The sequence below is a fragment of the Herpailurus yagouaroundi genome, unplaced genomic scaffold (genome assembly GCF_014898765.1).
Source record: "Herpailurus yagouaroundi ecotype Mexico unplaced genomic scaffold, PumYag 198, whole genome shotgun sequence".
In the NCBI taxonomy this organism is placed as follows: domain Eukaryota; kingdom Metazoa; phylum Chordata; class Mammalia; order Carnivora; family Felidae; genus Herpailurus; species Herpailurus yagouaroundi.
In genome coordinates this window covers 29,584,614-29,596,420 of record NW_024412429.1, presented here as the reverse complement: position 1 = coordinate 29,596,420, position 11,807 = coordinate 29,584,614, and the positions used below count along the sequence as shown (strand labels likewise).

Below are 11,807 nucleotides of genomic sequence, written 5' to 3'. Positions count from 1 at the left end.
CCTTTTAAGCAACCAAGAAGCATTGTCATTGAAGGTAATTATGATCCCATTTGCTTTTCAAAGAGCACTGTTAACATTCTATTTAACTAAATAATCCAGTCTTTATATTCGCCTGAGAAAAATACTGGAGTACTTAAGTTTCAGACTTCGTTCATACAGCAGACAGCAACATCAAGTTAGCACCCGTCCAGGACAAGTCTTTATAAACTTATGCACAAGTATTTTTCAAATCAAGTGTTTTATTTAAAAAAAAAATTCATAGTAAGGTACAAGCAAAAAAGGAGCATGTAAAAGTTAACAGAAACAACAGAAACGTTAGCGGTACCAGCAAATAACTGTATGGTCCATTCTGTGCAAGAACTTCAAGAGAACTTGAAGGCAGAGATACATCATGGACAATACGCTTTTGAAAAATTAAAAAATTAACTTTACGTTATTATAGCTCACTCTTGAAGTTTCTGGACTAGAAAATGGAGAAGACTCCCAAGACCTATTTTCTTTCTCAAAGGAATCATCTTCTTGGAATGCAAATTTCTGCTTAAGTGCATGGGATATTAAAGACACTGGATCCCAGTGTGAATCTTGTCTTTTCCTCTTATGAATGGGTCTACCTCCAGGTGACCTATTTAAAAAAAAAAAAAAAAAAAAAAAATTGAATTAAAGCCTTGTGTAATTAATTTAAGCTCCTTGTTGACAAACATGCCAGAAATACAAGCATAATAAATTACAATCTAATTATTCTTCAAGAGATTAAAAATTTTTGCCAAGGAATAAGGAATCTGGAAGGCACAATGAATTAGGAATTAGAAAACCAAGAAACTGATGGGGCACCCGGGTGGCTCAGTCAGTTGAGCGTCTGACTTCGGCTCAGGTCATGATCTCACAGTTCGTGGGTTCAAGCCCCACGTAGGGCTCTGTGCTGACAGCTCAGAGCTTGGAATCTGCTTCAGATTCTGTGCTCCATCTCTCTCTACCTGCCTGCCCTCCCCCCTCCCCACCTCTCTCTCCCTCTCTCCCCCACAAAAAAATAAACATTAAAAAAAGAAGAAGAAAAAAAAAAAGAAAACCAAGAAACCAGGAAGTCTGGTTCCTAGATGTTTGGACTGAACAACTGGATGATGGTGTTGTTGCCTTTACTGAGATGCAAAAGACTTAGGGTAGAACAGGTTTTCATTAAGCCATAGGACTAGGTGAGATCACCAAAGGAAACAATGTGGATACAGAGAGAAGGGGACTGAGGTCTGAGCCAAAGGAAGAAAGTGTTCCAAGGAGGAAGGGACCACAGACAGTACCAAATACTGCCAAGACGTCAGGTAAGAGGAACAATAAGAATTGACCATTAGATTTAGCACCAGCGTTACTGGTGACCTTGACAATGCACAGTTTTCAGTGGAGTGATGGGGACAGAGACCATATTACAGTGGGTAGAAGGCGGCGGTGAGAAATGCAAACAAAGTTCTGATGAGAAGAGTTTATATCAGAAAGAGAAGCAGAGAAATAATAATAGCTGGGGATATACATGTTTTGAAGATGGTAAATACTCAGGTATGGGGAGAATAAAGTAGAGAAGAAAAATTTGATGATGTAGAAGACAGAAGGGATAATTTTAGGTAAAATCCTTGAGAAGATAAGAGAAAAGGAGACCTAGTGACCAAGGGGAGAGCCTGGACATGAGTAATGGCATTCCATTCACAGTAACAAGAGAGAAGGCAGAGAACACGAACAGTGACTGTAACTGTGAAGATGTGGCAAATCTTATCTGACTCTGTAGTAATGTATAATGCATGGTTAGTTGTAGAAAAATGAGATACTGGGGGTGGAAGGGAGACTCTACCAGCCTCCTAGCTGTGTCTCCAGTTATGGTAACAGTCAGTCACTGTCTTACACTGACTGGGCCCAGTGATGCCAATAAGCCCTCTAGCTGGAACAAGTGTGCACATTCAGCCACATTCTTCTCTGTATCAGCTTCCTCACACAAGGGTCAAATCATACCCTCATTAATAATGAAATGATGTGTCTGCCCTAACACTATTATACAGAAAATATATTTTCTCACTAAAAACCTCATTGAGGGATTTCCAGATGAACATGGCAGATCTCTGTGAAATCCTACTAAAATGACAGTATAGAAATTAAAAAAATACATACCCACAAAGACAAAGAAATTACGAGAGAGTGGGTAAGAACTGCAACAAAACACTGGAAGACGGTGAAGATAGTGGAGGGTGAGCTGCCTTCCTGAAGGGGCTCCCCTGAAGGGACTGAGGAAAAGTCTACACACTGAATAAAATGTAAAACTCAAGACTGAGTCCCCAAGTGCCCAGCATAAGAAATTAAAAAAGGAACTCTCCAGGGAACATCGTCATGAAATTTCAAACCAGGACTAAAGAGAAGATCTTAAATGTTTCAAGAATAAGGAAAATAGATTTGATACATAGCCAGGAATGAGAATGACATCAGCTTCTCCACAGGAACAGAAGCTAAAAACTGATGGAACAATGTCTTCAAAATTCTGTGGAAAAATGGTTTTCTGCCTGTTGTATACCCAGCCAAACTAGCAATGAAGTGTTAGAATAAAATCATAATTTTCAGATATGCAAAGCCTTAAAATAATCTTTTTTATAGACCCTTTCTCAGAAAGGTATGGGAAGATAGGACACCCAAGAAATGGGTGAGGCAACACAAGAGACAGGGTAGAGAATGCCATAATGATGGCCAAGGAAATCCTTGGCATGGTAACAATGCAGCAGGCTTGGGGGAACAAGACAGTGGAGCAGAACAGAGAGCTCCTACAGGGGAAATTATTTTAAAAAGAAAAAGAAAGAAACTCAGAGAGACAATTATTAGCTGCAATAAAAAATAAAATTATTCAACAAGCAAAATGTAATCATAGCATAAGGAAATGGCTTAGCTGTGAATGTTTACTGTTATAAGGATGTAAATTCTGAATACTGATTTAAGTAAAGACGATGGATTTAACTATATGGGGAAGACAGAATAAGAAGTGTATTTATGTGTACATGTTAGGCGGCAGAATGTCTGAAAGGATGTACTCCTGAGTTTTAACAAGCGGAAATAAATATAGTTAAAATATCAAGAAATAGCAAAAGGAAGTAGTACACTGTTCCAAAATTATGGAGATAAGACACTAAAAGAAACAGTAAAAAAAAATAGAAAATGATTCTTTCTGGGAGAAGCGTTTGGAGTGAAGAAGAATCAGAGAGAAGACCTGTCTATGTTTACTTTGATAAATATAATAAATTATTACAACATCACTAATAGAATTTTGATTTATTTCTCAAGTTATGACAACATACCGTTCCACAGCACGGAGCTTAACCTTATTCATATCCTTTAGAATGTCCAACATATTCGGAACATCTTTATTTTCCTGGCTTTTCGAACGATGACTGTCATTAGTCTTACTATCACCTGACTGCTGTCTTTTCACTTCATTTGCTGAGTTATCTGAGTTACATGTATTATTAGTTCCTGGCCATGTGAGTGAACATGGACGTTGCGGAGAAGAAAGCTGAGGGGGCACTGGAGGAGGAGGAGCAGGTGGAGGGAAGAACACTGAACTTGAAAATGGATCTGGTTTGACACTCAGTTCAGCAGTTCCTGGCGATGGCCTTTGTCCCAATCTGCTAGGTTCGCTGTTCAAGTCAAAGAGGCCTAAAAACAAAGTAGTCTGTTGAAAAAATCATGCAAAATTCTCTCCAACATAACACATAACACTAATTAGAAACAAAAAAGGAACAATTTCGGTAATGCTACTAAAATAACGATGTGGCCAGGAAAAAGAAGCAATCCCATCTGCTTAGTAATTTTTATAAGAGTCAAACCAAAGAATAAGCTTATTTTTAATCCAATTAGGATTTTCTGGGTAGGCCTTTAAAGGGAGGAAGGGTGAGAATGCATTTTAAAAAGAAATCAAAAAGTGCTTTTTCAGTAATTAACATACAGTCTGAATTTCATCCTCTATTTAAAAAAGCTAAAACACAATCAACAATTCGTAGTTAGAAACATTCAAACTGGTATATTCACTCTATGATGACACTGTAGAAATGCCCAAGCATATATTTTCTAGGCAAGGCCTAGGACGGATACTGAGTACTTAACTTTTTCACAACAGATTTGCTCCCAAAAGACTTTTTAACACGACTGGTTAAAAATAATGTGTGTGTATATTTCATTTTAATTGCTATTATTATATATCAATATGTATAATATTTATGCATAAAATACATAAATATACAATACTGTATAAACATTTCATGTTATATATAAATTATATGTGTGTATATGGATGTGTACAGATACATGTATATATTATGTATGTGGGTGTATGTTGTTTAAAACCAGTCACATCTCTAAAAATTTAGAAAAGGATCATCTGGAAAACATTATTCAACCTGAATTTAGTGAAAGAACAGCAACAATAACTTCAAACTACAAATACATGAAGACCTTATATTCATCTTCTTTCAAATTAATATATTCTTCCTCATAAATATCAATGCTTTTCTGAAGAGTTAGAAAAGTTTACTTAGAAAACAGCTTTTCAATACAAAAGTACAATCTACAGCAGTACAGCTGGAACCAAAGCCATGCCCCTCACCGCAAATGTGTCTCCATTTATTCTACATAAACATCAGACATAGCAATATTACACCCTCGATATCCTCGACATATTTAATGTCATTCACAAGACACATTAGCATCTGATGCTCTCATTTGGGACCCTACTGACTGAAATGAAATGGTAGGTGAGCACCATCTAACTAAGACAGAACGCAGCATGGCACTCACCAGCGTTTGCACGGTTTTTCAGTTCCTGCATTTGCACAATTGCAGCGATCTGAGTGCGAAGAAAAGTCAGCTCATCTTCGAGGGCAGCTATTTTTTTAATTGCAGCTTCATTTACAGGCCCATCGTTTTTGGTCCGTTTATTCTGTCTTGGAGCAGGCAGCAGTGGATTCCAAACTGGTGGCAAAGGATGGAAAAATTCCATTTTCTTCTCTTCTTCATTTTTCCATATGCTATTTCTGTGGGTGGAAGGAAGGAAAAACTGAGGGGGGAGGTGGAATTTCCCCAAAGAAATAAATTCTTTCAGACAAAGAGGAATAAAGACACAAAAACAAAAATCAGAGTAGCTCTCTTCATCTCATCATTGTCTCCAGACTCACTGAGGACAAGCACAACAGCTTATGTAACTTTGTATTCTCAATATCTAGAACAGAACAGTTGCCTTTAATAAGTGACCAGTAAGTGGTCAGTGAATGAAGGAACAAGTCTTGCTTTTAGACTGTAAAACAAAAATAATTGTCTTGTAACTGTTCTACCTAATTGGTTTAAGCACAGTACAAATTGATTTATTTAGAAATAAAGTTGATTTACTTAGAAATTCTACATACTCTGAATATATGGTACTGAATGGCCTTATACTAAGCATTATGTCAGGGATATGTTTATGGTATTCTAATTTTTTTTTAATTGATAAACCACTTTGATACATAATAAATTTAGCCAGAATATTTGGATAATTGACCCTTATTGTGTTTATAGCCTATATCTGAATATACTAACACTTAAGTTAGTACTCCCGAACAGTAACACATTCAAATTTCAAATATATTTATTTAACATCGTTGCCTGGTACACAGTAAACACTATTTAAGTTTTGGCTAAATATGTAAAAAATAACCAAATATGGTATCTAGCAGAGGAAACAGCTTTCTCCTAAAAATGGACATAACGATTTTGACACCCTTTTAATATCATTCCTTCCTAGGCCTACATTAAGAGAAATAGGAAATAAAAATGTCATCCTTATTAGGAAGATATTAGTAGGTCACAGGGCAGTACAGAGACAGACACAAGATTCAATTAGTATGATCGAACTTCAACACGTGCAAGAATTAAGATTACAGCCCATATCCCACCTTCCACAGGAAGTATGTACAATTACCGAAATCTGAGATAACTGCCTTCTTCATCATTTGCCACACGCAAAGTATCAGCAAAAGATGGAACTACAGATCCATAGTTACCAGGGTCTACAGAGTTCAATAGAGGGATCAACTAAAGTAAAAAAGGGGAAGAAAAAAAAAAAAGTCAGAGCTTTGCTGGGGTGGGGGGGAGGGGGTAGAACACATGCATGCCCATGGAAATTGCCTAAATTAAAAATCCCTGAGTTAAGAGGAAAAAGGATATGCAACAGAAAAACATGCACCTGTTAGCAGGGCAAAAAATACTGAGGAAAATGTTATCTAAAGTCTAAATATGTAGCAATATTCTCTACCCTGGTTAATGTCATCTGTCATAAAACACAAACTAGAAGAATAAAATAAGCTATTCAGGTGTTGCTTTGTGTCTGCTCATCTTTGAATGTAATTACTTAAAGAAATAAACACAAAAACATGCAAGAGGTTTTTGGCTTTCAGGAAACAGTTCTTCTTCTGTTCTACTCTATCTCTAGAAGTACCTGGGATTATTGTATACATAGTGCTTAAACAATGCATGTTGACTGACTTACCTCAAAATTAGGCCTGGGACAAGGATCTAGAGGAAGAATTTTCCCAATAAGACGAACAATACTCCGAGCTGATCCATAGTCTTTATTTTCTCTAATCTGCAAAACCTATTTACACATAGAACATTGTTTAAAAACTACTCTGTTAGGGGCGCCTGGGTGGCTCAGTCGGTTAAGCGTCCAACTTCGGCTCAGGTCATGATCTCGCGGTTTTCGAGTTTGAGCCCCGCGTCTGGCTCTGTGCTGACAGCTCAGAGCCTGGAGCCTGCTACAGATTCTGTGTCTTCCCCTCTCTCTGCCCCTCCTATGCTCATGCTCCATCACTCTCTGTCTCCCAATAATAAATAAATGTTAAAAATTAAAAAAAAAACAAACCACTATTCTGTTAAAGCCATGTTTATATATCCATGAAGAAAAGTAGATGTAAAGGATGCACTTATTTTGAAACACTTATTTTGAAAAGAAAATACAGAAGGGCATACTCAAAGTATTTTCTTCAAAGAATTAAACTTTGGGGCGCCTGGGTGGCTCAGTCTGTTAAGCATCCAGCTCTTGATTTTGGCTCAGGTCATGATCTCAGAGTCCTGAGACGGAACCCCTGTCCAGCTCCGTGCTAAGCTCAGAGCCTGTTTGAGATTCTCTCTCTCTCTCCTCTCTCTCTCTCTCTCTCTCTCTCTCTCTCTCTCTGTCTCTCTGCCTCCCATGCCCCTGCTAGTTCTCTAAATAAATAAACTTAAAAAAAAAAATTAAACTTCATTCATATTTGTCCTAAAAAGAAAAAAAAAAAAAAAAAAAAAAAAGGATGGGAGTTAACCTATGTAATATTCCAGAAAGAAAGGTCTCTTAAGAAAGCACCACAGGGGCACCTGGGTGGCTCACTTGGTTAAACATCCAACTTCAGCTTAGGTCATGATCTCCCAGTTCGTGCATTCGAGCCCCACATCGGGCTCCATGTTGACAGCTCAGGGCCTGGAGCCTGCTTCAGATTCTGTGTCCCCCTCTCCCTTTGCCCCTGTCCTGCTCATGTTCTGTTTCTCTCTCTCAAAAATAAATAAACATTAAAAAAAAAAAAAAAGGACCACAAATTCACTTTTGTCCTATTTCTGATAATGACAAAATATTTTAGGGGCGCCTGGGTGGCTCAGTCGGTTAAGCGGCCAACTTCGGCTCAGGTCATGATCTCGTGGTCCGTGAGTTCAAGCCCTGCGTCGGGCTCTGTGCTGACAGCTCAGAGCCTGGAGCCTGCTTCAGATTCTGTGTCTCCCTCTCTCTGACCCTCCCCCGTTCATGCTCTGTCTCTCTCTGTCTCAAAAATAAATAAACGTTAAAAAAACAAAAACAAAAAAAAAAAAACTTGAGGGAACTTTATCCAGAAAAATTGCCTCCTCTCCTCCCAGCTAAACATCTTTTGGCCCAGTCAAAAATTGACAATTTCAGTTTCTCAAACAATGAGGTAATACAGAGTGCACTTATGTAATTCCTTTCAAAGGTGAAATAAAGAGGGGGAACAAACTAATCCGGCATTAGACAATTTAAGAATTCTTTACTTACAGCGAACTATATCTGCCAGAAGTCAGTTCTTAGAAAGATGATAGAAATGAAATACGCTACTATAATTCAAATAACATCTTGTCTTTGGCTTGGGCTTTCCAAATTGGTGTAAACAATTCCCACAGAAGCCTCCTCAAAAATATGACATAATATTTCTGCTTTTGGCAGAGATTTCAAGACAAAGAAAGCACTTTCTTCAAAAAGCATTAAAACTTGGACTTTTCTTTTTTCCTAAGATCCCATAACAAGGAGAGTTTATTACAAGCAACAGACGTAGGTAGCATCCTAACAGCATCTTCTTGGAAATGGACATACAGTTCTAGAACTCAGGAAAAAAATCTGGGATTTAGATGGATTTGGGAATCGTCAGCAGACACAATACATGATAGGTAAAAATTAAAGCCATTTGACTAGTTGAGAAAAACTGGGGCTAGAGAGGAAGATCCAGAAGCCACTGGCACAGAAAATGCCATTCCTCTACTTTCAAATAGTAAGATTCTGAATGTATCCGATCACATCCAAACACCTGAGTTCAGAACCTGACTATATGAAAGTAGAGGAAACATTAAAACATTAAACTGATTACATCATAGGGTGCCTGGGTGGCTCAGTCAGTTAAGTGTCCAACTTCAGCTTGGTGTCGTGATGCCGCGGTTTGTGAGTTCGAGCCCCGGGTCGGGCTCTGTGCTGACAGCTCGGAGCCTGGAGCCTGCTTCAGATTCTGTGTCTCCCTCTCTCTCTGTTTAATGTTTAATAAAAAATTTGAAAAATCTTTTTAAACAGATTACATCTACTGGCCTCATAAGCTTCCATCAATTCTGCGATCTCAGTCTCCACAACATCCTCCATGTATTCTGTATTATTCTCCAGTCACTCTGAAAAGTCCTCTGCCACTTGGCACAGTTCTATCTATCCGACCGAATTACCCACTCACTACGTCAATAACACGAGCTCTTTTGCGTATAGCAATTTTCCTCATGGTCTCAAAGACAAGCCAATGTTATCCTAATTGCCAAGCACTTACGCATGTGCCCAAAGGGCACCACTCTACCTCCAGCCCTGGCACCAGCTGTTTTTACCTGTGTTCTAATGTCAGATGCACACTCCTCTACAAATTTGACTCTGCTTTCGGGAGTTTCCTAGGCTCTAAATTCCTAAACCAGTTCCAAGGAGCACCACACAACAGGATACCTAACTACACGTAACTTTGTTTCATTTGCCGTGTTCTCTCTGCTCCATTAAGACTGTCAACTCCAGGGGCAGAGATGTGTTTTTGTTCCTTTTCAATCCTACAGGGTAGTAGTTCTTAACCATAAATCACAATCACCTACACCTACAATCACTTCAGAAGTACGTATTCTCCAAAAGAAAAAAAAATACAAACCACATATGTAAGACAAATTTTCTAGTAGCTACATCTGAAAAAGTAGAAAGAGGTAAAATTAATTTATGTTCATTTATTTTTGAGAGACAGACAGACAGACAGGGCAAGGGAAGGGCAGAGAGAGAGAGGGAGACACAGAATCTGAAGCAGGCTCCAGGCTCTGAGCTGTCAGCACAGAACCAGATGCGGGGCTCGAACCCGCAAAATGTTGATTATGACCCGAGCCAAAGTTGGATGCTCAATCAACTGAGTCTTCCAGGAGCCCCAAGTGTTTATTTTACTTTTGAAAGAGAGAGAGGGAGAGTATGAGCAGGGGAAGGGCAGAGAGAGACTGGGAGACAGAGGATCTGAAGCAGGCTCTGTGCTGACAGCAGACAGCCCAATGCAGGACTTGAACTCACAAACGGTGAGATCATGACCTGAGCTGAAGTTGGAGGCTTAACAGACTGAGCCCCCCAGGCGACCCGGACTTTACTGATGTGACTTTCCTACCAAGCAGAGATTTTCAAGTTGTTTCAGTGATAGGTTCATTACCACTCAAAAAGTGTTCATCCTCTTGATATTATGTGTTCTCATATTACTAATGGATAAATTACCCCAACTACTCTTAGCTGGAGAAAATAAATTACAAAAACAACAATATTTAGAAAGACTACAAATCCATGCTGACTTCAGCTGGGTATTCTGCACAGGTATATTCTGCGACCTCTTCAGAGCATGTGTTGTTCTCTACTGTCTTGCCCAAAGCAATCACCGATCTCTGAAATCCCCAAAGCCACCATTTTTATTACCTGGCAGAAGCCTTGACTCTGCTCTTACTGAGAAAACCAAGGACTCCAACTTAACATACCTCAATTTTTATTTCTGTCCATCCCAAACCTCTCCACCATCTCTCACTTTTATCCTACTCAACTGTCTGTCTTCTTTCCAGACTTATTATTTATATTCCTTGCCCAGCTACCTTCTCCAGGACATTGCTCATCACTCGCTCTTTCATTTGAATTTTTAACTTTTTTTTCCTGTCTATGAGGTTCTTCTCCAATGCTTGCAAACATGAAGTTATCTCTAACACTGGAAAAAAAAAATGGCGATCCTACTCCTTCAAGTTGATGGCTCTTGATCTCTTTTCACAAACTTTTCAAAAGAAAGTTGCTGATGCCACTACCCTTCCTTAGTTATTCTTCAAACTACACTACAGCCGCCACTCCACCTACACAAATCCCTAAAGGTATCAATAATCCAATAATAAGCAGATCTTTAACTACTATTCAGTCCTCATTATCTTCAATGTATTCTTGAAATTCAAAATGCATCAGTAACACCCAACATCTTCCATTATGTCACCAAAGTCCCTGAATTCAAATATCAAAAGAATGTAGATAACCACAAATCTGAAATCTCTTTTTCCAACATTCTAGAACTATTTCTCTATCTGTAGGATATTTGTATTTATATAATCCAACAGCACATCTGGCTCACTTCACCTGCTGATTCAAACTAGTTCCTCATACTGAATTGCCTATTTATAATATAATAATTGCCTATTTATAATTTATAACCACTCTTCAACTTACTTTTGTTTAAAATCTTGAAAGTGTCCTTGGCTATTCTCTTCTAATTCACCCCAACAAATAGCAATGATTTGCCCATTCTATAAACTCCCCAACTATTCTTTCTTATATTCAATCTTGTATTATAGTTATCTGTATGTTATTTGTCATATTGTATTTTAAGCAGTATGAATACAAGATCGTGTATTGCTCTATACCACCCAAAGAACCAAGCATATTGTGTTGGATATGGTAATGCTCCATAAGTAGAGAAAATTGGATTTGCTTGTACTCCTTAGGCCTAAGTCATCCTCTCTCCAGATTTATTCTGAATTTGTTGAGCTATAACTTGCCATTATATACCCAAATATCAAACTTAAATTACTTTTTTTAAAAAAAAAAATTTTTTTTTAACGTTTGTTTATTTTTGAGACAGAGAGAGACAGAGCATGAGCATGGGAGGGTCAGAGAGAGAGGGAGACACAGAATCGGAAGCAGGCTCCAGGCTCCGAGCCATCAGCCCAGAGCCCGACGCGGGGCTCGAACTCACGGATCGCGAGATCGTGACCTGAGCTGAAGTCGGACGCCCAACCGACCGAGCCACCCAGGCGCCCCCAAACTTAAATTACTTTAAATAAAGCCACTGGATAATTAAAATATATTTTACCTGTGAAGGTCATATCTATATTTTGCTGCATGTGCACCTTTTGCTGGCATTTGACCTATCTAGTAAATAGGTTGCTAATAATCTTATCCTCCCCCTCCCCCCACCCTTTTTTTTTTTTTT

The 11,807-nt window shown here is 38.5% G+C and overlaps 1 protein-coding gene across 3 annotated transcripts in view; it reads right to left on the bottom strand.

Moving 5' to 3' along the window:
• Positions 1-219: 219 nt before the first annotated feature.
• MTFR2 (mitochondrial fission regulator 2) overlaps positions 220-11,807 on the bottom strand; it is a 12,848-nt gene continuing 1,260 nt past the window's right edge. For all 3 annotated transcript variants that reach the window (XM_040449101.1, XM_040449100.1, XM_040449099.1), the window contains 5 exons: positions 6,539-6,643; positions 5,972-6,084; positions 4,813-5,048; positions 3,318-3,675; positions 220-622 (listed from right to left, as the gene is read on the bottom strand). In XM_040449101.1, coding sequence (XP_040305035.1) covers positions 415-622; positions 3,318-3,675; positions 4,813-5,048; positions 5,972-6,084; positions 6,539-6,643 — 1,020 coding nt within the window. In that variant the 3' untranslated portion in view covers positions 220-414. The remainder of the gene's footprint in view (positions 623-3,317; positions 3,676-4,812; positions 5,049-5,971; positions 6,085-6,538; positions 6,644-11,807) is intronic.